At 32.1% G+C, this 27,328-nt stretch overlaps 1 protein-coding gene and 1 long non-coding RNA gene across 4 annotated transcripts; both read left to right on the top strand.

Moving 5' to 3' along the window:
* Positions 1 to 2,381: 2,381 nt before the first annotated feature.
* LOC136039802 (uncharacterized) lies at positions 2,382 to 18,170 on the top strand. Of its 3 annotated transcripts, XM_065723698.1 has the most exons (4): positions 2,382 to 2,480; positions 4,077 to 4,863; positions 15,480 to 16,245; positions 17,963 to 18,170. In XM_065723698.1, the coding sequence occupies exons 3-4, from the start codon at positions 15,999 to 16,001 to the stop codon at positions 18,019 to 18,021; spliced, it is 306 nt and encodes a 101-aa protein (XP_065579770.1). In that variant the 5' UTR covers positions 2,382 to 2,480; positions 4,077 to 4,863; positions 15,480 to 15,998; the 3' UTR covers positions 18,022 to 18,170. The 3 variants fall into 3 exon arrangements, with proteins under 3 accessions (XP_065579770.1, XP_065579771.1, XP_065579772.1); XM_065723699.1 differs by lacking the exon at positions 4,077 to 4,863 and having other exon boundaries at positions 2,387 to 2,480; XM_065723700.1 differs by lacking the exons at positions 2,382 to 2,480; positions 4,077 to 4,863 and adding an exon at positions 6,902 to 7,009.
* A 4,096-nt stretch (positions 18,171 to 22,266) lies between these two features.
* Positions 22,267 to 25,449, top strand: LOC136039801 (uncharacterized). Its single transcript, XR_010620560.1, has 2 exons — positions 22,267 to 22,330; positions 24,974 to 25,449. It is a non-coding gene; the product is annotated as an uncharacterized LOC136039801 (long non-coding RNA).
* Positions 25,450 to 27,328: the final 1,879 nt, after the last annotated feature.

Here is a 27,328-nt window from a genome sequence, read left to right as displayed (position 1 = left end):
CAGGAGGGATGGGATTAAGAAAACAGGGCGAGGATTTGAGGAAACAAATCGGCATTATCATGGACTTAGAGGGGTTTACGGTCATATCTAGGTCCAAAGCCTCACTTCCAATTTCATTGAGAATACTCATAGGGTCACTTAGTAAATTTCTGAAGCAACTTTCAACAATCGTTAGGTCATCAACAAATTTCCAACGGTCAGGAGCTTCCTTCGCAAGGCTGTTAACCATGACTGAAAAAAGGAGGGGGCCTAGGAGAGTTCCTTGAGGTATGCCATTGTAGATAGGGAGAGGATTTGAGTAATGGTTCTGGTATTTAACCACCTGTGATCTATTTGTTAAAAAGGAGGCAACCAATTTTACCAGTAAGGGATCGATATTGAACTCGCTTTCTAGTTTCTCAATTAAAATATTGTGGTTAACAAGGTCAAAGGCTTTCTGAAGGTCAATAGAAATTAAGTTTAGCCAGGAATTAGGTTTTTCGAGGATTTTCCCGATGTGGTCAATAAGAGAAACGAGGTAGTGGGAAGTAGAAGTTGATTTTAGGTTTCCAAATTGTTTCAGGTCAGTAAGAGGTAGGATTTTTTCCTTTAGCAAATCTGCAAGGAATCCTTCGTACAATTTTGAAAAAAAAGGAGTAAGCGTAATAGGTCGAACGCCATCAAAGCCAGGCTTTCCGTTTTTCTTTTTCAAAGGGGTAATAAAACCCTGTTTCCAAATTGTTGGAATTTGCCCAAACTTAGTAATTTCGCTAAACAGGACAGACAAGGGCTTAGACAGGAAGTCACCGAAGGCTCTAATAAGAGGAAATGGGATATCCAAAGGACAAACACTTGTCTTTCTTAGTTTATTAATTCTTCTTTCAATCTCAGACGGGGAAACAGTCGAGAAAAGAGGGGATGGGGCTCCTGTTGATAATTGGATTGGCAATGCTGGAAGGCTCTGGACAATGGAAGCGAGAAATTTATTTAGACTATTTGCAGTAACATCAGGGGGCTCTGGTAAGTTAAAATTAAGCTGGTCAAGACTCCTGCCAAATAGCTTTTTAACCTCGGAATACCAGTTTTTTGGCTTATTAGTGAACAATTCTTCGATCTTATTTTTGTAGTATGATCGTGCCAATTTACGAATTTCTCTTTTAATTGATTTTCTTAATATATTGGCTTGATCGAGTTTACCATTCTTAAACAGCTTCAATTTGGTTCTAATTAGTGTTTTTATTGTTTGATTAATAAAGGGTTTGTCACTTGAGCACCTTTTAAACCTTTTTTCTGGGAAACAAATTTGATATTTATCAATTAGCTTTTTATGAAACATGGCTGTTTTCTCATCAAGGTTTTGTAAGCTATAAATGTCGGACCAATCTTCAGTACTCAGCCACATACCAAAAGAAAGAAGACCAGAATTTTGAAGGGGGCGGTAAGTGCTATAAGTCTTTGAGAAAGTATGCTTAAAAGTTGAGGAGGGGGACAAAATAATGAAAAGATGATAACTCCCACCTAATGGGGGCAAAGTTGAGGGAGGGGTGTAAAAATTATACATATTAGTTAAAATAACATCAAGAGAGGTATTTCCCCGAGTCGTCGGTGTTTTAACAATTTGCTTTACTTTAAGTGAAGCACAAAAGGAATCCATTTTAAGGTCGTTGGCATCGCCAACTAAAAAAAAGGCCAGCATTGGGGTACTTAGAAATAACAAAATCAGCACTTGCCTGTAATTGCTGGATAAAATTACGTTTTGACTCGATATTTTGATTTGGGGAGTAATAGAAAACAGCTATTACAATAATACTAAATGGACGAGGGAGTACTTTTGGTCTAACACTTAGCCAGAGGATTAATGGTAAGACCTTTGTAAAGACCTGTGACTAAATTTAATTGTAAGGACTTTTGACTAAACTGTATATTGTAAAGACCTTTGATTAAATGTGACTAAACGCGAGCATTCACCAATTCCTTTAAACACAAATTTAGTTTAAATTGTTTTGTCAAATTATAATAAAAAAGCAGTAGACAATGCCTGTGAACCTGGTAGACGGTAGCCTGCTAGCCATAATAGAAAAGAATGAAACCTAATAAATTATGCAACGGTAAGACCTTTGTAAAGACCGTTGACTAAATTTAATTGTAAGGACTTTTGACTAAACTGTATATTGTAAATACCTTTGATTAAATGCTACTAAACGCGAGCATTCACTAATTACTTTATACACAGATTTAGTTTAAATTGTTTTGTCAAATTATATTACAAAAGCAGTAGACAATGGCTGTGAACCTGTAAAAAAAAGAGACTTAGGCTAATTGCCAAAAAGGCAAATTGACATTGAAAGCGTGTTCTCAATTCTTTATTTCACTTGAATGAATTGCTTCGTTTCATCTCATTTTATCAGTTTTATCATTTTATCAGTCCTGGTTGAACTTCGTTGAAGTGTGTATACTAGGACTGTTTAATTTTTTTTTAGAGTTAATGGTCGTATTTTGATGTAAGTGTCTTTTTCATATTCATTTGTGTTCTGGTTAAGACGACCCTTAGATATGGGATCGAAATATTAATTTAAGGCTAACGTTGAACTGTCTTACGAAAAAAATATCCTTATTTTTCTCGTTTTCTTTTATCATCTATTGGCCCACTAAACGGACGCAGGGGGGGGGGAATAAATTAGCAATAAACATCTAAAATATCTATCAAGAAAGAAAAAAAACTTTAATGATATAAAAACATTTTTTTTTGAAGTTTAATAATAGAATAACATATATTTTACTCTCTTTCACAAGGTGACCCAGCTCATTGTCTTCAATATACTTCAAAAATGCATTCAACCCATCTTGTATTCTAGGTTAGTGAATTATGTTCACCTTTGCTGCAGAATATAATTATTCCTCCAGCTGGAATCTGGCCAATGATATCACATACCTGCCAAACTGTCTATCACACTCACACGTTAGACGGCAACCCCTTGCAATTTCTACTGCAACATTGGGGACAATTGTCTTCCTATCACTGCTGTCCACTCCGTAAACCGTAAACCGCCAATAGTGTAAATCTGCTCATTTCAATAATAAAAACCAAACGCTTAAGTTTGACTTTTTGTCCCAATTCCTTAAGAACAACTCCTGAAAAAGAGGAGTCGTTTAATTAGAACAATAAGAACCTTTTTAAAAAGTACTAAAATGCTTGAGCGTGAAGGAAGGGGCAACTTCCCTCATATGCGTAGTAATTTCTGTTCGTTTTAAGTTTTGATACTGGTTCTTGCTATCAGTTTGCCATTATTATTGAAATAGATGCTAATTAACCTCTCTTGTTTACACTAGGTAATTAATGAAATAAATTAAAATTGAGAAATAATTATCTCAAAGCTTCAAGTTACTCTGCGGGGTGTCTTTTAAAGTCAAATTTTGGAGAAAATGCAATTTATTTAGGATACTAGAAAGTAATTTGAAGACTTTTTTTTAACATTACTGCTTGCTGTGTTTATAATGTTTTTGGAGTAAAATCGTTCAACCATTCTTTGAGGCAAAATTTTTTGGCAGCATTCTACAAGCTACAAAAGTTTGAAATATGTAGTTCATTCCCCCCCACACCTCGTTTCCTTTGGTTTTGTATTGATCTTGAGAAAAACCGAAAAGCTATTCGGGGAATCGTTTTATTTTCACACATCAGAAATGTATCTTGAAAACTTTGCATAAGAACTTCGTCATTAAGCCTGTCAAACAGTCTGGAAACAACTTGTAAGTAGTGAACAAGTCATTTAAAAGTAACCAAAAGATCTAAAAATGTGGGTTTTAATAACCATAATCAGCTGAATTTCTTTTTCATGGTGATTCTATATATTAGAAGTTCAAAACATAAATGTGACTCTTAGGTGACTTAAATGTGACTAATACGCTTATTATTTTAAAGAGTGGGCACCTTCTCGTGCGAGGTATAAAAAAAACTGTTCTAGCTATGTTTTTAGCCTTTAACATTGCTCGAAGGAGGGCCAAGGAATAAATAAGTCATTTTCGATACATTAGTACAATTACGTTGAATTTATTTTTATCTAAGCGTATCTCTTGTATGAATTGTGGTTTTGTTTCAGGAGACAAAAAAGGGGCCGACTGAAATACAATACATAATAAAAGGGGAAAGTTAGAAAAACGACGAAAAGAAAAGAAAAGGAGTTGACAACACAGGACAAAGTTTTCGAACATTTTTTCAAAGGTATCACAAATCGAAAGACGAAAAAAAAATCAGACATATTAAGAAATTCATCAAAAGAACAACGAAAGCAGAAAGAATAAATAGCTCAGTTTAAATTAAACACGCAAAGCTAAAAGAAGAGCTTGAAAACGTAAAAGAGAAACTGGATGCATAAGTTAATTACCTGTCCTACGAAAAGCATAATGAAGGTCAAGATTTTGGCCCAATAGGGGATAAAATAGCATCTTCAAAATCACTGGAGATAGTCTCTTTAAACCAAGAGTTATTAGCGTTTAAAGCTCTCATCACAGCGTTCAAAGAAGAGCTAGCTAGTCTGGATGAAGAGAATGAAAACTTAAAAGCAGACTTTACCACCATCAATAGCGAATATGTTGTGGCTTATCACCTTTCAGAAAGTCGCAATGCTGAACGACAGTATGAATGTCAGCGACAGATATTAGGTGAAATGTGTGCTGTTTATGGTATCAAGGCTTTGTTTTATCTATCCAAAGAGATGGAGAAAGGAAAAGATGAATTGGCACGAGCCCAACTTCAACTCAAACTAACGACTATGAAATGGGATACGAAAATATTGAAAATATGGAATAACAAAATTCATCAAAACCTGTAATCAATAGTTTCTACTTAGGGTGGCTCTTTTGGTGCTGCTTCATCTTATTCAGAAGGTATGGGATCGTTCCATTTTTATTTCTATCAAGTTTTTTTGACGTTAAATGTTTTATGAACTTGAATCAATCCGTCCCTCTGTAACTTAGACGCCATTACACTTTCATCTTTCGCCGAGATTATGCATGGAATGATCACTTTCATTGTGATCACGAGATTACACTTTCATCTTTCGCCGAGATTTTTGGGAATGATCTTGTAAATAATAGGCTTTTATAAAAAATATTATAAATAATAATAAATTTATAATAAATAAGTTTTTATTTCTAATAGTAATAATTTACCAATTTAATAATCACCATTAATCTAATAAATCCTACGAAATTAGTATTTTATTTAAGTAGGCGGGATAATTTAAGACTAAAACGTCATGTTTATCTTTAACATAAGGCAAGGGTGGATACAGGATATTTTTTTTTTTTTTTAGCGGGGGGCACATAATAGGTTGATTCGATAAACTCAGAGACAAAGAAATACCAGAAATTTAAAGGAAACATCGACAATTATGTGTCGGAGGTAGGTAGTGGAAATGGTTTTAAGTTTTACTCAAATCTGGTGAGGGTTAAAGTTCTAATGAATCTATCGAAATTAAAATGATATAAAAATATTGATACAAAAATAGTAAATTATAAAAACCACCCAGCCATAAAAAAAAATAAATAAAAAGCTGTTTACCATTTATAAAAAAGTATGACATTGAATATTTTCTGCATAATTTTGTGTCTTTGCATTTCAGACCACTATAGCAAGTGAGTTAAAATTTATATCGCAAAAAAATTGGTCGAGAACCATCTTTTGGGGCCATGGATTCTTTGCAACTATTTGTCTAAGTCAAACCATTTAGCATGTGGCCTAATTTCATGACATCACTTAGTAATTTTGATAGTAATGAAGAATAGAAAATGTGGGTTAATATACAACTTGTGTATATTCGTAAAAGATGTATTAAAAATTAAATACTAGTTCGTCTAGTTCGTTTAAATACTAGTTCGTTAGGGATCAAACACAAAAAAATTCTATTTGATCCATCCCAAAAATCTCAGCTAAATTTAAAAAAGCAAATATTAAAGATTGTTTGCTAAAATTTTGATTATTCACCATTGATGATGAAAAATTAAATTATTTGATCTTCTTATTTGTGTGTTTGTTTTTGTGTCCCTGTGTCTGGGATGGCCTCCCACGCCCCTCCTGCCCGATATTTATTTATTTACTTATATTTTATGAGTTTTTTTCTATTTTGTTTGTCTTTTACCTTATTATATTTTGAAATCACTATTACGATGAGATGTTGATGTTTTTTCTTATATTTTTGGACTGTCCAAGCCTTAAGAGCTCTGTTCTCTGTTGGGGCATAATATTGTTTTGTGTATTTCTTTGAGTTGAATAAAGAAAAAAGTTCAAGTTGAAATTAGGGGTGTAACAAGAGAAACAGAACAAAATGGTAGAAATACATAGAAGACATTTAAAATGAGGGTTGAAGTATAGACAACAAAGCATTAACTGATCACTATTTCCCTTTAAAAATAGTGTTTTAGGAAACAGTGTCAACTTTGGCGAAATCTCAAAAACTTACTAATCAAAATTTTATTATTCGTAACAACGTGTATTTAGTGTGTATTTCCAAATTTTAAAGTTCAATATATTTTGCTTAAATTACAGAATTCACGATTCTATGAGAAAAAGTCTATTTCTACTCCCGCCGTATCCCTGTCGATGTCTACCTCAATATTTTGTTGAATTTTTAAAATGGCTAATCCTGTCAGTCTAGAGTCCCGTAAGTTTTTAGCCCTTCATTAGTATTTCTGCTTCTATTCATCCTAAAATATTCGAATAAAGACCAAAATCGTCAGAAAAATATGAACACTAATAAAGATGCATGTAGGTATGTGTTTCAAACTTAGTATATGAGTTGAAATGCTCCTTAACAAAACAAATAGTTATGTATTTGTTATTTTGTACTTGATAGGTAGAGATTCGTGATTTAAATTCTCAGGGTTTCAAGCTATGATAGATTTCAAATTAATTTTTTTTCTTAAGATTTTCAGTTACTCAGTTCAAACATTTAAATCTTGGTTTGACTGTTGAGCACAAAAATATAAATTCGACATTCAGCTCAGATTAAGCATCAAGTTAGAGAACAGTCGGGTAAGAATTTTGATTTTATAAACAACTAATCAGGGAAATATGATTGGGTGGCATGTATCAAAATAATCAAAATCTTCCGCGGTATATATACCAGTCTCTACAATTTTATGGACAAATATATACAAAATATACTATGGATAGCCCCTATACAAAGCATGATTATATTTTGTGACTGGTTGGTACTGGTATTTGATTTATAAACAACTAATTGTGGAAATATGATTGAATGACATGTATCAAAATAAGTATAAAATCCTCCGTGGTAAATATAGCAGTCTGTGCAATTCTATGTTCAAATATATACAAAATATATTATGGACAGCCCCTATACAAACACCTGACTATATTTTGAGATTGGTGGTGTGAAACTCGGAAGTAATTAAGTAGTAACATTTCATTTCCGTGTTCTACTTTAGTGGTGTCAATTTCCACTTTTTTCTCAACATTTCATTGGTAAATATAAAAAAATCGATATCATTTCATTGATTCAAACTGAGAAATCAGATACCCGTCTATACCTGCTAGATAAAAAAAAAATAAAACATAATTATTTGCCTTCTTTTATAAAATTTTCTCGAAAATATATTTTTCTTAATTGTTCCGACCTTTGAAGGAGTATTTCGACTCTTATACTTAATTTTAAGTGTATACTTATGCGAATTTTTATTAAAGTTTGATATTTCTAAAAAGTTTGGTCTTTACTTTAATGTTTTAAGATGAACAGAGGAAGTGAAATTGCATATAATGCAGACCTTTAATTAGATGAAAATAGGCAGTCAAGTAACTACCATTTGCTCACCGAAATCCAAAACGTAAATTAATAATATGTTTGCAGTTTTCTTACATTTAGTTTCTACTAATACAAATCCCATAAAATGTAAAAATCTTTGCTTTTTTTTTCGACGCAAAAAAAGCAAATCCAAATCTTATGACTACCAAAAAAAGTAATAATATCAATTTCTTTGCCTCTGCGTCAAAGCAAAAATAAATTTTTGACAGTAAAAACAAGTTTAAATATTAAGTTTTTCAGCTCCGTTGTGACAGGACAATCCTGAAATATCATTTCGGCAGCCTAAAGAAGTTAGGATTAAAAATTGTTCCTCCTTTTTATTAAAAAATGAAGATTTTCACCTCCCAGTAAGGTTTTGTGGTAATACGGACAGATTCTCTTGATAAATGTAAATTTAAGTAAATACTTTTAGGTCGTATGCGTCATCAGTATAATCCAAGAGAGACCACAGAAAGTAACTGAAACTTTGTTTCGAACTTGATTACAAAAAGAAACAGTCATGACAATTGAAAAATTATTAATAGTCCAACTATTAAAAACCAATTACAAAAAAATAGCTTTCATCTAACCCCATCCCGAGCAAGCGGTCCCAATGCAAATCCACCACTATCTTAGGGGCGGGAACCACACCCCCACCCGGGTCTGCCGCTGACATGAGATAACATTGCTTATTATAGTAGAAGACGGCTTAAGATAAATTAGCTAGCTCATGCCGAAGTGTAAACAGAAAAACTAAGAAAAAGGCTGATTTTACGCATGTGCCTGTGAGGGCCTTGCTTGCATTGAATGTTCAAATATTTTTTTTTTTTAGACATTGAATTTAAGTTAGGTTAGGGTCTCATCCGCTCTCTTTTGTAGAGTTCTTCTTGTGTATGTGTCCTTGTATTTCACTTGTGTCTAAATGTTCAATGAACTAAAAAAGGAGCTTTTTACCCACCTCTAATTTTCTTTTTGGCCTTATGGAAGGAATAAATATATTATAAGTGAACAGCTGCAACTTTTGGCGTTAGAGTTTTTTTTTTACAAAGAAAAAGCAAGCGATAAAACAAGCGCAGCATACAAAAATATAGATAGAACTGCTTTGCTTAGAAACACGACCAACAGCAGAGTTCAAAGTCAGGGTTCTAATTATTCGAATTGGCTATAATGTCTTATCCGTTTTATAAATGGTTTACAAGAGTTCTCTATTTTCTAATTTTTAATTTTGAAAATGACAGAAGTCCCAAATAAAATCTCATTTTCCTTTTCGATTTGACTAGAAAAGGTAAGAATCCCCCCTCCAGTGAAAATTGTTCCTAATAAAAGCTCCCCTATTGGGAATTTATTTTGAGGAAAAATCTCCACTCCCTCCCTTCTCACAGAAAAATCTTTCGAGTACTATGCAGTAAATAAACAATGGATACATTTCATAATTACTAGCCCTATCCTAAGGAACTGCGGGAGGTCATGTTATCCCCAAAGATATAATTATTAGATCTTTAAACTATGCTGAACAAAACAGCTATTTCATGATTTTTAGAGCACGAGTTTGGGTGAAAAGGGCGTTAGAGGGGGGCTAGTTGCTCTCTAGTCTTTTTTGTCATTTATACCAACATTTTTATTTTTGGTCACTATTGGTTCAATACGATCCTCCCAAGGGAAAAAAACTAACAAATTAATACACATCTGGAATCTTGGCTCTAGTCCAAAAAAAATCCAGATTTTAGCAGATTGGAGCTTCAAACCTCTACAGTAGGGTTGTGATGCAATTCAAACGTCATGCAATATTTTCATGAAAAATAGACAACATTATCTGGAGTTTTTTTTCATTTTATCTTTTTTCAATTGAGGTCTTTTAGCACTATACGTCAGAAAAAATATACAATTGCACCAATCCATGAAGATTCAGGGAGGGGGGAATATTGATATTTTAATTACGTAGTATAAAAATGATACTATGCAAAATCAACGTGTTGATAGGGTAATTTGATTTATACCATATTTACGGAGTAAATAAAGAGAAATTCAAAATTTCAGGAGGCAATTGGTGCCACTAGAATTTATGGATTCAAAAGCATAAAGGGTTTAAAATAAAGGCTATATTTGAATTAAAAATTATAAAGGGTAGTTATGAATCGATGAAAGTTTTTCTTTCTAATAAACATCAACACCACATCACTATCTGGAGTTTTCCATTTTTCTTACATTGAGATCCTTTTGAATTAAATGTAGGATAAACAACCGCTAAATATCTCATAATACTCTATCCAGTGGACTTTAATTTCAATTTCAGTGGATTTTAAAGCCTTCTTTAAAGCAAGTTGATTGATTTATGAATTATTGTTCTTTAGTTAGGCATTCTTAATTTTTTTTCTTTTTCAGTTAGAACATAATATACTTTAAAATCAAGCCTACCCCTCCAATAAGAATTTCAATATAGTTTCATAGTCAAGGAAAACCATTTGCATAGGTCTATATTTCTAGGAAAAGCTGTATCCATTGTTCCTTCTTCGAAGTGAGTTAATATGCGACAACGTTCTGCCAGGGGCCCCGACAAAAAATGTTTCCCCTTCTCTATGGCCCTCAGAAGTACGATTGACTTCGAACTGAATAGCATCACAAATAGGATACTAGCTTTCATTCAGCACTAAGATCCATTTGTGATTAACATCATCTATATCTGGCATCATGTATTCATATCCTGTATTACATTCTGGTTGACAAGAATGGAGCGAGCCCTCCCCCTACAAAGTTTTGATAAGGTGCAGATCCCTCAAAATAAAACAAGGATAAAGGGAGTACTCTTACTTTCCCCAAGTTTCACTGAAACCTGACAACCGATTTTTGTAGATATCCTGGTGACATTATTTTAGTAGCCCCCTCCACAGAAGTTAGATTGTGTCTACACACCAAAAAGTCCACCTTGAAACAACATTTCCAGCAACGGGTATCCCCCCATAAGTATTCCCATCGAAAAATACCTAACTTCATGGAAAAAATTCCCCAATGGAATATCCCCCCAGTGGATTATTCCCCCTGATTTCCCCCAAAAAGCATCTGATCGAAATAGACATGCCTCCAGGTTTGAAAGCCCCTCTTCCAGCCCCTGGGGCAAGTACTGCTAAGTATGCAAGTTGTCCAATGTTAAGATGTAAGGTTTTTGTAGGAAAGGTGGTCATATACACTTTTTAGCGTAGTAGATGCATCAAAAGGTGCATTTGAATGCCAAAACATCTTAATTCTCGTTGAGCCTTCAAGTAAATACATAATTAGTTCTAAGCAAGTTCACAATTTAATATCACACTATGTTTTTTCCTCTCTTCCTTAGCTTTTGCATAAATCTAAGAGTCTTTGTCTCTCCTTCATTCTTTTCTTTTTTTAGCAGGAACTAGTCACCGGTTACTGGTGACCGATGCCAAAATCATACGGATGAAAACTCTAAATATTTCACGTTAAAAAAGTATACTTTTACGCTAAACAAAATAACAAATCCAAAAATTTTTCATAACAATATTTTCAAAATAACCATCTACTTATTCAGGTCATACCAGTTTGTCATCTTTTATTTACATAATTATTCTTCAGAAATGGGATTAATTGAGATATAAACATGCATTATGTGCTTAATAATTAGACCAGTCTTGAATGCATAATTAATTATATGCAATATAAAGAAGTAACAATTGTCATAATTCAGCAGTCATAATTTAGTAGTGCAGGTATATCATAGTAATAAAAGATAATTCTATTGTTAAAATGGAGAGCATGAAATGGGACCTATTGGTAAGTTTTCGATTTTAAACTCTAAGTAAATGACAGAAAACTTACCTTGTCGGCTTTATATTATATAAACATATTCGTCTCTTAAAGCTAATTTGGCCCTCGGTCCTCAATAATGCTGACTGTTATTGCCCCTTCACTGGGTAAAGTGGATAAGCAATTTCGACAAATCGGTATCGAAACTCTTCCATCCCCTAATTTGTGGAAGCGTAACACAAGTCGTCCTGATTTGATCTATGTTTACGCGTTTTCATTTTTGTATATAACACCTCTTGCTGCAATTCATGATTCTGCAAGGGGAGGTAAAGAGAGATTTTATTAATTCTAAAACGACATAATTTAAAAAAGTAAATTATACTGTATTCTTTTTTTCTATTAAAATACAAAAAAGGAAGTTCTAAAAATGTAAGAGCCTCTCACTCTTGTCTCCTAACATATGCCTCTGATCATGCGCATGTTCAATCTTGTCACAAGTATATCAAACAGTTCGTGGTAATGTACTGTAGTAAGGAGCGACCCGGCTCAATAGTAACCAAAACTCTAAAAAATGGAATTTTGATACCATCAAAAGAATCGCATTTCAATGCTGATTTTAAATATATAAGTTTCATCAAGTTTAGTCTTATAAATCAAAAGTTACGAGCTTGAGAAAATTTGCCTTATTTTAGAAATCAGGAGGAAACACCCCCTAAAAGTCATAGAATCACACCATCATATTCAGCGTACAAAAAATGTGGAATTTTGTATTTTTTTGCCAGAAGGCAGATCACGGATGCGTGTTTATTTGTCTGTTTGTTTTTTTCCCCAGGGGTGATTGTTTCGACCCAGTGGTCCTAGAATCTTGCGAGAGGACTCATTCTAACGGAAACGAAAAGTTCTAGTGCTCTTTTTAAGTGACTGAAAAAATTGGAGGGCACCTAGGCCCCCTCCCACGCTTTTTCCCAAAGTCAACGGATCAAAAATTCTGAGATAGCCATTTTATTCAGCGTAGTCGAAAAACCTTCTAACTATGTCTTTCGGGACGACTTACTCCCCCACAGTCCCCGTGGGAGGGGCTACAAGTTACAAACTTTGACCAGTGCTTACATATAGTAATGCTTAATGGGAAGTGTACAGACGTTTTCAGGGGGATTTTTTGGTTGGGGGAGGGGTTGACAAGAGGGGGATATGTTGGAGGAACTTTCCATCGAGGATTTTGTCATGGGGGAAGAAAATTTCCATGAAGGGAGCGCAGGATTTTCTAGCATTATAAAAAAAAACAATGAAAAAATAAATATGAAAAGTTTTTTTCAACTGGTAGTAAGGAACAGCATTAAAACTTCAAACGAACAGAAATTATTACGTATATGAGGGGCTCACCTCCTCCTAATACCTCGCTCTTTACGCTAAAGTATTTTTAGTGATTTCAACTATTTATTCTACGGCTGTTGTGATTCAGCGGTCATTCTTAATGAATTGGGACAAAATTTAATCTTTAGTGTAAAGAGCGAGGTACTGACGAGGGGGTGAACCCCTCATATATGTAATAAAAACATGATATTACAAAAGTTCGTCACGTAAGCTAATTTGTAAGTTACTTTTATCTTATACTAATAAAAACATTCGTAAAAAATTAAGAAGTTCTAGTTGCCTTAGTAACCAAAAATCTCAGGGCAACTAGGCTTCCTCCACCGTTCCTTTTTTTCTCAAAATCTTTCGATCAAAACTATGAGAAAGCCATTTAGCCAAAAAAAAACTTGCAAATTTCGTGTTAATTATTCCTCTGCGGAGAGCCAAAATCAAAACATGCATTGATTCAAAAACGTTCAAAAATTAAATAAAAAAAAAAGTTTTTTTTAGCTGAAAGTAAGGAGCGACATTAAAACTTAAAACGAACAGAAATTACCTCGTATATGAAAGGGACTGCTTCCTCATCAACGCCATATACAACGCCGTATATTTCATATACGAAGTAATTTCTGTTCGTTTTAAGTTTTAATGTCGCTCCTTACTTTCAGCTAAAAAAATTGTTTTTTCTATTTAATTCAACTGAAGGAAGAACTTGCTCTTGTATGGTGCTCAGACACAATAATTAAGATTACAAATGAACTGTGCTTGAAAAAGACAAGAGATCCTTACAAATATACAATTGAATTCCAAACGGATGAGTAGCCTATGTTATCAAATTAAATTTATCCTCGTTAAATTCAGTGGGTTTAAATAAACATGACTACTAGTTTTTAAACGTTATCTTAACTGTATGCTTGTACTAATAAATGACTTATGCCTTTGTTTTGAATAATAAATAACAAACTGAACTATTATCTTTTTAATAATAGATTTTATCCTGTTATTTCAAGTAAAGGATATTTTTCATTATATCCTATTTTATAATTGCATTACATAAAATTTTTTTTTAAAGGTTTGTAGATCCAAAATTGGTTAAGGATTTGATAAACAATTGGCATTTGCCTTTTTTAAGAAAAAGGACAATATGGCTATCTTAAAATTTTGATTTTGGATAATGGAGGGAGGGGTGCTGATTGAGCTAAAATAACTTATAACTTTTCGAAAGGGTACTAGACCTTTAAATTTCAAGTTGAATTTTGCCCCTTTTGAATCCTCCACGACAATTGCTTCTAAAAATAAATATTGTGGTCTAACGAAAACAAAAAATAATAATAAAGAACACATTATGCCCACACCGCTCTTCACTTAGGCAACACTATTAGGCTGCCAATGATTTCTCTTCATTTTTAGTTTCAGTTACTTATTGATGGTTATTTGTCGTAGTTTTACACTAGGAAGTTCATTTGAGTTTATTTCTGCTCATTTTTTGTTCTAATGGAGCTCCTTACTTTTCTTGGAAAATTTTGTTTGGAAAACTGTTCATCGAATTAATTTCTGCTCGGTTTTTTTATTGACATAGTTTTTTTTTAATGAAAAATAAAAGTTTGATTGGATGTGATGATGGGCGCGGGAGTCTGGTTGCCTTCCAATCAAACTTCGACTATTAAAAAGGGCACTGTAACTTCTGATTTCCAGTCCAATGAGCCTCCTCCGAAGTTTAAATGGTCATTCTTTTTATAAAAAACCTTTTATGCTCCTGGGACATAACTAGCAACCCTTGCCCTGACGGGTATTATCCTTAAAGACGTAATCGATGGATCTTTCAACTATGCTAAATAAAATGACTATCCGATAATTTTGATTGAATATCTTTGGAGAAATGATGGGCAATGGGGGATGGTTCCTCCCTATTACTTTCGTCTGTTAAAAAGGGCACTAAGGATTCCTAATCCTCTGAGTTCCCTCCGAATTTTATGTGACCACCCTTTCCATAGCAACCTTGTATGTTCCTGGGGCTATCATCCCTTAGGGAGCTATGTCTTAACAACGGGAAGCCAGAAATATGCAATCCAAAAGAACTTTTTTTTGTGGTGACTCTATGTATCAGAACGTCAAAGAAAATGTAAAGTTTTGGAATTATTTTTTCGCGAAAAGTGATGATGTATGCACGAGGATTGGCTGAGGATGTAACATTAGAAACATATAGAAGTTGATAGAACAAACTAAGTTTTATTCAAACGAAAGAAAGATGAATTCTCAAACGAATAGAAATAGTCTTTTACGAGGGACATTGATCATTTGAAAAAGAAGAAGAAGCAAAACAGTGCGGCAAAACTGTGCCTAAGTGTGTTGCGGAAGTGTGGTGAGGAAAAACAGCACAAATATGACTCTTCCATGTACTTATCGTTTGAGGAGTGTGCACCCTGTCACGTCACATATAAACAAAATTCTAACTATATTATTAGCCTTTAACTTTGCTTGAAGGAGAGGCAAGGGATAAATAATTCAATCTTGTTGCATTAATAACATTGTTTTGAATGTTTATTTTTCTATTTACGGGTATCACTTGTATACATACTTCTTTTGTTTCAGGAGACAGAGAATGGACCGACAAAAATCCATAACATAATAAAAGAAGAAAGTGAAAAAAATGATAGAATTAAAAGAAGAGGAGTTGATAAAACTGAACACAGTTTTCGAAAATTATTCCAAAAGTATCAAAAACTGAAAAGCGAAAAAAGGGAATTATCAGATACATTGAGAAATTCGTCAGCAAAGCAACAGAAGCTGAAAGCGGAAATAGCTCAGCTTAAATTAAACCGGTCAGACCTAAGAGAAGAGCTTGAAGACCTAAAGGAGAAACTGGACCTAACAGGGAGCAAAATAACATTTTCAAAATCACCGGATATCGTCATTTTAAACCAAGAGTTGTCAGCGTTTAAAGCTCTTAGTGTAGTGTTCAAGGAAGAGTTAGTTAGACTGGACGAACAGAATAAAATATTAAAAGCAGACCTTACAACCATTAATAACAAATATGGTTGGGCCCATCATCTTTTAGAAAAGCGCAATGTTGAACTTCAATATGAATATGAGCGGCGGAAATTAGGTGAGATGTGTGCCGATTATGGTATAAAGGCTTTGCGTGATCTGTCTGAAGAGATGGAGAAAATGAAAGAGGATTTGAGAAAAACCAGACATAATCTCAAACTAATGACTCTGAAATGGGATATGGATATAGCAGAAATATGGGACAACAAAAATCATCAAAACATCTATTCAGAAGAATCATTGGCAAGACAGGAGTCAGTAGTTTCTACCGAAAGTGGCTTTTTTGGCACTTCTTCATCTTCTTCAGAAGGTAAAAGATTTATTATTCATGTATTTAAAATAATTTATATAGCAATTATTAGTGTCAAAGCTTATTCCCCCGATTTTTTAAAATGACAACTTATTCCCCCATTAAAAAATTTGCTTATGTAGTTGAATATAACTAAGTTGAAACTGAATTTTAAAAAATAAGTTTTTATTTTCGATTGAAATTAGGGAGCAGCATTAAATCTTAAGATGAACAGAAATTATTCTGCATTTTAGGGAGGTTAGCCTCTCCTCAATGCTTTTCTCTTGCGTGGAAGTTTTTTAGTACTTATTTTTTTTAAATTTTAGTATGAAAAATATCTTTATACTTCCCAATAACAAGTACTATACTGTACGTAAGCAATAAAGAAAATTCAGAGCTTCCACCCCTCTCCCCAGGAACTTAGTGGTCATGTTACCCCTAAGTATGGCTATTGGATCTTTCAACTACGTTGAACAAAATAGCAGCGTCAAAATTTTAATCGGACGATTTCGGGGGGAAATGACGCTGGAGGGGGGTAGTTGCACTCTAATCTTTTTGTTCACAAGAGGGCAGAAAAACTTTTCAAGTCTGTTTGAAAGAGCCCTCTCCTCATGTTCAATCACCATCGGTTCTATACGATTACTCTTGAGAAAAACAAACAAATGAACACTGATCAGTGACCTTTGTGCTGGCAACAAATACAAAATTTAACAGTTAATACAAGCTTGAAACATAACTGAAGTACAGTTTTCTGATACGCTGAATCTGATATTGTGATTTGCATAAAAAATCCTTAACTTTTAAAGTTTATTATTTCTTGAAAATCCAGCAAATTTCCAGTGGCTTACTCCTCGCTTACTGTTCGCTACTCCGAACTGTTTGATCTATTCCTTATCGCATAATTCATGCTTTTGTGTTGATTTTTACCTGTGATGATTTTTATTAGGTTTGACTAATTATTCCTTCCATTCTGATCAAATAGTTAAGTCTATAATTAATGTAAACGATATCATTAAGTAAGTGTAAATCAAATATATTGCTAAAATAAAAATTAGTAAAATGCGAAGAAAAGGTTCATCTTTGAATCAATAGAGTCAAAAGCATATAGAGCTTGACTCAAACTTCATATGCGGTTTTATTTGAAACAAATAAAATTTTCCAAAGTGTTCCTTTTTTCATTGAGGTCCTTTATTATGCGTCGGTTAAAATAACCATACAATTGGACCAGTTCTTGAAAATGCAGGGAGGGGGTTTTTTTCTTGCAATTCAGCGGGTACCTGTGTACTATATGGTACACACACGAGAAGTGAAGTTATATTAATGCTAATGAAATATAAAAAACAGGATGAAAATAAATACTTTAGTAAAAAAAAAATATGAAAATTACAACAAAGAATTATGGTAGGGGGCGCACAGAACGTATTACATAAATACCTAACCTAACACAACTAAAATACCATCTCTATATATTAAATGTTTACTTGGTATGTTAGTGGAATTTCCATTCAAGCTCGTAACTTTTAATGGTTAGCATTAAATCAAATAGGCTTTATGAATTTGGAAACAGCTTGAAAATTCTTTTCTTTCGTTGCAACTAGTGCTATCAACAATTTGTTTTTCAGGAGTTTTTGCTACTATTTAGCAGAGTCGTTCTATATTTATAGATTATTATTAATTTTTTTAATCAACAAAAATTAATAACTTTGAAGAATAAAGTGACTAATGTTTATTATTACAGGTTCGATAAACTGGAGTCAGGAGTCTGGTTCCTTGGTGCCTTGGTTGGGGCAGATTTGACAAGATCAAAAATCAAATACTGACGAACACATTTATTTATTGACAAGAACATACATCGTTTATAAATTGTTGTTATATTATGCATATATATAAGAAAAACACATTTCTATTCATATTATTTATACTGGAAAAAATAAATAACTATTTGAAATATGTACATTTGTCTTCATCTATTATTAAGGTTAAACATATTGTGTGACACTCGACACTGGTTTGGATTTGTGGACTCGTGTACTATAGCGGATCATGCTCACGGGTTTGGAGTTCAGGGGCTTCAGATGAGGGTGGGGTGGTGTTTGCCCTCCTTAAATTTTACGAAATACCTTTTTGGGGCATTTTCTTCGGAAAATGCCTTTTAGTGTTTTCATAAATAAACGAAGAATAAATTACTCTTCATGGTAAAGTTGTTAAATACTTTTAGAAAAGCTTTTTGTTTAAATTAAACATTTACTGTGATTAGGTGTCAACTGAAAAACTGGGACCAAAGGTCAAACTTTAATGAAGAGAAAAAGTCATTGAGGAGGAATTAACTCCTTCACATACAGAATAATTTCTATTCGTCCAAAAAACTTTTTTTATTTAATTTTTGATTAGTTATTACAAATAATACGGGTAAATCAGGCTTCATTTTCATGACAAAATTCCTCCCGTGACAGTAAACTTCTTCGAGGAGAGTTCCTCCCACATAAGAGAAAAATCTCTTCTCCCGTAAAATCCACTTCAAACAGTTCTGTCGTCACAGAAAAATATACGTAACTGGTAGCCCTTTAGCCTTGGGCTTTGATGGGTTATATTATCCAAAAAGCAATAGTTGCTGAATCTTACAGCTATGTTGAAAAAATATTAAAATTTTGCTCGACTGAACTCTAAGAAAAAAATGGGAGGGGGGCTAGCTGCCCTCCAATCTTTTTGGTTCCTTTAAAAGGGCACTATCACTTTTGATTCCCGATCAAATGATCCTCTCCCGATCTTCTAGAATCATTGGTTTGATACGGTCATCCCTCTAGAAATAAACAAACAAAAAAGAATAATAAATAAAACACATACTTGATCTTTTTGGAAAAGAACGATAATTAAACATTTTAGTATTTACTAATACTACATATAATTCACCACAGTACCAAGCCGCCCAAGGCCAACACAGCTACGTACGCTCCTCCTCCAACTCAATTTATTCAAAGCCTCCCTCTTTACACCCTTCCCAGGAAGTTCCTATTTCCTTTAAACATTTATTTATGACACCCTCCCACCCTTGACGAGGATGACCTGTTTTCCGTTTAGCCCTAGAAAGTTGACCTAAAAGGACAATCTTTAGCAATCTGTCATCCTTCATCCGCAGAACGTGGTCTAGCCATCTTAACCTTTCTTTCATTTTAGCCCTAGAAAGCGGGATTGAACTAATTTTTTGTACAGCCTACTGTTTGAAATATGGTCAGTCAGCCGGGTACCCAGAACAATCCGTAGGCAATTTCTCTGGAAAACATCTAGTAAATTTTCATTCGTTTTTCGGAGCACCCTTGCTTCAGAGCAATAATTGACCACTGTCATCACTGTTGCTTCCATTATTCTAATCTTAGTTTGCAGAATTATCTTCCTATTCTTCCAAGCTTTTAACTGTGAAAAAAAAACACCTTGAGCCATGGCTATTCTACTTTTTACATCTTCACTCCCCGTCTTTACTAATATTACTATTAATCAGCTTCAGTTTACAATAACATAATCAATAAGGTTTGCTGTCTTACCATCACGCGGATACCATGTTAACTTGTAGGGCCATTTTATGACCATACACTGTATTGGTTATCACTAGGTTTTTACACCTACAAATTTGCAAAAGTCTGTAGCCATTACTGTTTTCTTTTCCTGCACCAAATTTATCAAGGCTAGGATACCTTCTATCCCAATTTCTACCAGCCTGGGCGTTACATTCTCCTAGTAAAAACACCATATTTCTACCTAGTTTCCTGTTTATTTGCTCCTGTAACTGTAAGTAAAATTCATCTAAGTCACTAGTATCTCGCAGTCGACCAACAGGTGCATATACTACTATAAATGATACCCTGAACTGTTTAGTCATAAAATGAGAAACTAGTATTCCATTATTAGGCTAATACCTTCCCAGCCTAAACAAGACTTAGCCACTTTCTTATTCACCATAAGCCCTACTCCCTGCCTATGTACCCCATCCTTCCTGCCTGAGTAAACAAATTCTATATCACCTAATTTCATGCTTCCTACCCTTGGGATATGAGTTTCTGAAACTTCTAATAAGTCCAGTTCAAACCGTCTGAATCCGTCCGTCAAAACGTCGATATGATAGTCATTTTTTAACGTCGTAACATTCCAAGTTCCAATTTTTATGTTCTTTAAATCATTGAAATTATTTTGGCCTCAGGAAAAGCAATGATCCCGGTTACCAGTGCAGGACGGGGACCAACATATCTTTTCAAGTCTACACCGAAGCCCTTAAGCCGAACAGCAAGAAGTCCGTGGGACCTCCAGTATGATTGGACGCTGTGTGCAATCTTAGCCTAATCTTGGTCACAACATGGTTTTCAGCACTTGGCGATGCTCTTCTATCAACAAGAGTCGAAATCCTGCACAGATAGTCCCAAGCCTATTACCTCCAAATCATTATATATTCATATCTACATATATTATGCTACTACGGGGAAGCAGCCCATAGTATATAAATTATTAGTATATAGTTAATTTAATATAAATAAATAAATAAAAACAGCTAAAGTACAATTTTCTGATACGCTTAATCTGATATTCTAATTTTTGTTAAGATTCATTAACTTTTAGGGGTTATTTCCCCTTTTTTGAAAATCTGGCATTGTATTTGGCCAAATCTTTTGATTTACCTTTTGACATATAAATTTTCGTTTTTAGAGTTTTGGTTACTCGTAAGTAATAATTAAGCGTATTAACTAAGCGTCACTCCTTGTTTACAGTTAGTTTTTGATGGTTAACACTAAACTTGATTAATTATATTTATTTGGCTACATATTTTGATATTTCTATTTATATATAATTTCCAATTCTAGAGTTTTGGTTACTATTAAGCTTTTTCACTCCTTGCTTACAGTTCGCTCCTACGAACTGTTTGATATATTCCTTTTTGCATAATTCATGCTCTGTGATGATTTTTACTTACGATGATTTATTGTATTTGATTAATCAGTCCTTCCATCCTGATCTACCAGTTAAGTGTATAATGCATGTAAACGATGTCATTAAGTAAATGTCTTCAAAATGATAATGTAAAGTTTATTTTGTGGATAGGAACTTGAAACCTCTACAGTAAGGTTCTCTGACATACTGACTCTAATGGGGTGATTTTCACTAAGAGTTACCTTTTTGGTAGTGATTACTCCTTTTTCGAAAATCAGGCACATTTTCTCAGAATCCTGGTTTTTCATGGATAACATCAATCTTAATGAATTATATACACTTGGAATCAGCATAAAAATCTAATTATTTTGATGAATTAGTCATTATTAAAATTCCTTTTTATACAATTTCGGTTACTATTGTCCCTCGATCCCCCTTTTTTACAGTTCGTTATTTGATAGATATAAGATGGTACGGAGGCAGAAAAAGTTATTTTGACATGGTACTTTTGTTGTGTATTATGAGTTATATTACTGATTTCACTGCCAACAAAAACCCAATGTGTATGATTGCAAGCAGTTTCTTCTTTTCTTATATTACTGATTTCACGGTTATTTCCAACAAAAACCCAATGTGTATGATTGCAAGCGGTGTTTCTTCTTTTCTTATATTACTGATTTCACGGTTATTTCCAACAAAAACCCAATGTGTATGATTACAAGCGTTGTTTCTTCTTTTCTTATATTACTGATTTCACGGTTATTTCCAACAAAAACCCAATGTGTATGATTGCAAGCGGTGTTTCTTCTTTTCTTATATTACTGATTTCACGGTTATTTCCAACAAAAAACCCAATGTGTATGATTGCAAGCGGTGTTTCTTCTTTTCTTATATTACTGATTTCACGGTTATTTCCAACAAAAAACCCAATGTGTATGATTGCAAGCGGTGTTTCTTCTTTTGGTGTTTCTTCTTTTCTTATATTACTGATTTCACGGTTATTTCCAACAAAAAACCCAATGTGTATGATTGCAAGCGGTGTTTCTTCTTTTCTTATATTACTGATTTCACGGTTATTTCCAACAAAAACCCAATATGTATGATTATATTACTATATAATATATATAGTATATATAATATATCTATATATATAAAAATAAGTTGTCTGTGTGTGGATCTGTGGATGGATCAGGTGACGTCATGTTTGTTCGCATATGACGTCTGGATTATTTCACACTAATACAAAAGAAGAAAAAAACTAAAAAAGGTAAAAACTACAAAAAAAACTAAAAAGAAAAAAAAACTAAAAAAGTTAAAAAACTAAAAAAAACTAAAAAAAGGTAAAAATCTAATAACCAAAAAAAAAACTGAAAAAAATAAAAAAAAGGCAAAAACTACAAAAAAAATAAAAACTAATAAAAAAAACTAAAAATGCTAAAAAACTAAAAAAACTAAAAAAAACTAAAAAAGATAAAAAACTAAAAAAAACTAAAAACTAAAAAAGAAAAAAACTAAAAAAAGGAAAAAACTGAAAAATAAAAGAGAAAAAGAAAACTAAAAAAATATGAATAAATATATATAAAAATAAGTTGTTTGTGGGTTATGTCTGTCTGTCTGTCTGTCGAGTGACGTCGTGTTTGTCCGCATATGACGTCTGAATTATTTCACACTAATACAAAAGAAGAAAAAAAACTAAAAAAGGTAAAAACTACAAAAAAACTAAAAAGAAAAAAAACTAAAAAAGCTAAAAAACTAACAGGGACACAACTACAATGGGGACGCCGGGGGGCACAGGGGGATATAAATGACGACCGGGACACCGGGACACAAGGAATATAAATGACGCCCGGGACACTCAAAGAGAAATCACTGACTGGAACACCGGGACACAAATGACGACCGGGACACAGGGAATATAAATGACGACCGGGACACAGGGACATAACTACAAAGGGGACGCCGGGGTGCACAGGGGGATATATGAATGACGATGGCGACTCAGGGAATGGTCGATTAGCAATCACCATCAACAAAGCTCAAGGGCAATCATTAGAATCATGAGGTATAGATCTGAATACGGATTGTTTTCCCATGGACCATTATATGTTGCATGTTCAAGAGTCGGTAAACCTGACAATCTATTTATATGCACAGACAATGGGACAGCAAAGAATGTTGTATATTCGCAAGTTTTACGTAGTTAAAAACATATATATATATATATATATATATATATATATATATATATATATATATATATATATATATATATATATATATATATATATATATCTATATATATAAAAATAAGTTGTCTGTGGATCTGTGGATGGATCAGGTGACGTCACCTGAAAAAACTGGATCAGGTGACGTCAAAACTGAAAAAACTAAAAAAAGGCAAAAACTACAAAAAAAACTAAAAACTAATAAAAAAATAAAAAAGCTAAAAAACTAAAAAAACTAAAAAAGGCAAAAACTACAAAAAAAAACTAAAAACTAATAAAAAAGCTAAAAAACTAAAAAAACTAAAAAAAGGCAACAACTACAAAAAAAACTAAAAACTAATAAAAAAATAAAAAAGCTAAAAAACTAAAAAAACTAAAAAAACTAAAAAAAGGTAAAAAACTAAAAAAAACTAAAAACTAAAAAAAAACTAAAAAAAAGGAAAAAACTGAAAAATAAGCTAAAATAAAGGTAAAAACCAATAAAAAACTAAAAAAAAAACTGAAAAAACTAAAAAAAGGCAAAAACTACAAAAAAAAACTAAAAACTAATAAAAAAAGTAAAAAAGCTAAAAACACTAAAAAACTAAAAAAACTAAAAAAAGGTAAAAAACTAAAAAAAATAAAAAATAAAAAAAAACTAAAAAAAAGGAAAAAACTGAAAAATAAGCTAAAATAAAGGTAAAAACCAATAAAAAACTAAAAAGAAAAAAAGGAAAAAACTAAAAAAAATTTTCATCTAAAAAACTAAAAAAAAACTAAAAAAGGTAAAAACTAAAAGAACTAAAAAAGAAAAAAATAAATGACGACACTCAAAGAGAAAGCGACCAGGACAAAAGGAATGTTCGATTAGCAATCAACAAAGCACCGGGACACAGGGAGTATAAATGACGACCAGGACATAAGTAAAAAAAAAAAACTATCTATATATATAAAAATAAGTTGTCTGTGGATCTGTGGATCGTGGATCAGGTGACGTCACCTGAAAAAAACTGGATCAGGTGACGTCAAAACTGAAAAAACTAAAAAAAAAGGCAAAAACTACAAAAAAAACTAAAAACTAATAAAAAAAATAAAAAAGCTAAAAAACTAAAAAAAGGCAAAAACTACAAAAAAAAACTAAAAACTAATAAAAAAGCTAAAAAACTAAAAAAAACTAAAAAAAAGGCAAAAACTACAAAAAAAACTAAAAACTAATAAAAAAAATAAAAAAGCTAAAAAACTAAAAAGACTAAAAAAACTAAAAAAGGTAAAAAACTAAAAAAACTAAAAACTAAAAAAAACTAAAAAAAAGGAAAAAACTGAAAAATAAGCTAAAATAAAGGTAAAAACCAATAAAAAACTAAAAAGAAAAAAAGGAAAAAACTAAAAAAAATTTTCATCTAAAAAACTAAAAAAAACTAAAAAAGGTAAAAACTAAAAGAACTAAAAAATAAAAAAATAAATGACGACACTCAAAGAGAAAGCGACCAGGACAAAAGGAATGTTCGATTAGCAATCAACAAAGCACCGGGACACAGGGAGTATAAATGACGACCAGGACATAAGTAAAAAAAAAAACTATCTATATATATAAAAATAAGTTGTCTGTGGATCTGTGGATCGTGGATCAGGTGATGTCACCTGAAAAAACTGGATCAGGTGACGTCAAAACTGAAAAAACTAAAAAAAGGCAAAAACTACAAAAAAACTAAAAACTAATAAAAAAAATAAAAAAGCTAAAAAACTAAAAAAACTAAAAAAAGGCAAAAACTACTAAAAAAACTAAAAACTAATAAAAAAGCTAAAAAACTAAAAAAACTAAAAAAAAGGCAAAAACTACAAAAAAAACTAAAAACTAATAAAAAAATAAAAAAGCTAAAAAACTAAAAAAACTAAAAAAACTAAAAAAAGGTAAAAAACTAAAAAAACTAAAAACTAAAAAAAAACTAAAAAAAGGAAAAAACTGAAAAATAAGCTAAAATAAAGGTAAAAACCAATAAAAAACTAAAAAAAAAACTGAAAAAACTAAAAAAAGGCAAAAACTACAAAAAAACTAAAAACTAATAAAAAAAGTAAAAAAGCTAAAAAACTAAAAAAACTAAAAAAACTATAGTTACGCGCCATTGTAGTTGTGTCCCTATGTCCCACCTGTGAATATAGATATATATATATATTATCTATATATATAAAAATAAGTTGTCTGTGGATGGATGGATGGATGGATGTGTGGATGGATGTGTCAGGTGACTTCACCTGAAAAAACTGGATTAGGTGACGTCAAAACTGAAAAAACTAAAAAAAGGCAAAAACTACAAAAAAAACTAAAAACTAATAAAAAAAATAAAAAAGCTAAAAAACTAAAAAAACTATAAAGGTAAAAACCAATAAAAAACTAAAAAAAAACTGAAAAAACTAAAAAAAGGCAAAAACTACAAAAAAAAACTAAAAACTAATAAAAAAAGTAAAAAAGCTAAAAAACTAAAAAAACTAAAAAAACTAAAAAAAGGTAAAAAACTAAAAAAAATAAAAAATAAAAAAAAACTAAAAAAAAAGGAAAAAACTGAAAAATAAGCTAAAATAAAGGTAAAAACCAATAAAAAACTAAAAAGAAAAAAAGGAAAAAACTAATAAATGACGACACTCAAAGAGAAAGCGACCAGGACAAAAGGAATGTTCGATTAGCAATCAACAAAGCACCGGGACACAGGGAGTATAAATGACGACCAGGACATAAGTAAAAAAAAAAAACTATCTATATATATAAAAATAAGTTGTCAAACTAAAAAAAGGCAAAAACTACAAAAAAAACTAAAAACTAATAAAAAAGCTAAAAAACTAAAAAAACTAAAAAAAAGGCAAAAACTACAAAAAAAACTAAAAACTAATAAAAAAAATAAAAAAGCTAAAAAACTAAAAAAACTAAAAAAACTAAAAAAAGGTAAAAAACTAAAAAAACTAAAAACTAAAAAAAAATAAAAAAAAGGAAAAAACTGAAAAATAAGCTAAAATAAAGGTAAAAACCAATAAAAAACTAAAAAAAAACTGAAAAAACTAAAAAAAGGCAAAAACTACAAAAAAACTAAAAACTAATAAAAAAAGGAAAAAACTGAAAAATAAGCTAACATAAAGGTAAAAACCAATAAAAAACTAAAAAGAAAAAAAGGAAAAAACTAAAAAAAATTTTCATCTAAAAAACTAAAAAAAACTAAAAAAGGTAAAAACTAAAAGAACTAAAAAAGAAAAAAATAAATGACGACACTCAAAGAGAAAGCGACCAGGACAAAAGGAATGTTCGATTAGCAATCAACAAAGCACCGGGACATAGGGAGTATAAATGACGACCAGGACATAAGTAAAAAAAAAAATTAACAAAACTAAAAAGAAGGTAAAAACTACAAAAAAACTAAAAAGAAAAAAAAACTAAAAACTAATAAAAAAACTAAAAAATCTAAAAATCTAAATAAACTAAAAAAGAAAAAAAAAGGAAAAAAATAAAGGAGAAAAACAAAACTAAAAAACGACCGGGACAGAGGGAATATAAATGACGACCGGGACACAGGGACACAACTACAACGGGGACACCGGGGGAAACAGGGGGATATAAATGACGACCGGGACAAAAAAACTAAAAAGAAAAAAAAACTAAAAACTAATAAAAAAACTAAAAAATCTAAAAATCTAAATAAGCTAAAAAAGAAAAAAAAAGGAAAAAAATAAAGGAGAAAAACAAAACTAAAAAACGAATGTATATACAGACCGGGACACCGGGATACAAATGACGACCGGGACACAGGGAATATAAATGACGACCGGGACACAGGGACACAACTACAACGGGGACACCGGAGGAAACAGGGGGATGTAAATGACGACCAGGACACCGGGACAGGGAATGGTCGATTAGCAATCACCATCAACAAAGCTCAAGGGCAATCATTAGAATCATGAGGTATAGATCTGAATACAGATTGTTTTCCCATGGACCA

This window comes from Artemia franciscana, chromosome 20 (assembly GCF_032884065.1).
Source record: "Artemia franciscana chromosome 20, ASM3288406v1, whole genome shotgun sequence".
NCBI classification, from domain to species: Eukaryota; Metazoa; Arthropoda; class Branchiopoda; order Anostraca; family Artemiidae; genus Artemia; species Artemia franciscana.
This window is presented reverse-complemented; position numbering and strand designations above follow the sequence as displayed.

What these genes read in the sequence shown, in the direction of transcription:
- LOC136039802 (XM_065723698.1), top strand. Translation starts at nt 15,999, where the DNA reads ATGTGTGCCGATTATGGTATAAAGGCTTTGCGTGATCTGTCTGAAGAG. An exon ending in TTCTTCATCTTCTTCAGAAG is followed by an intron (nt 16,246 to 17,962) that starts GTAAAAGATTTA and finishes TTATTATTACAG; the next exon opens with GTTCGATAAACTGGAGTCAG.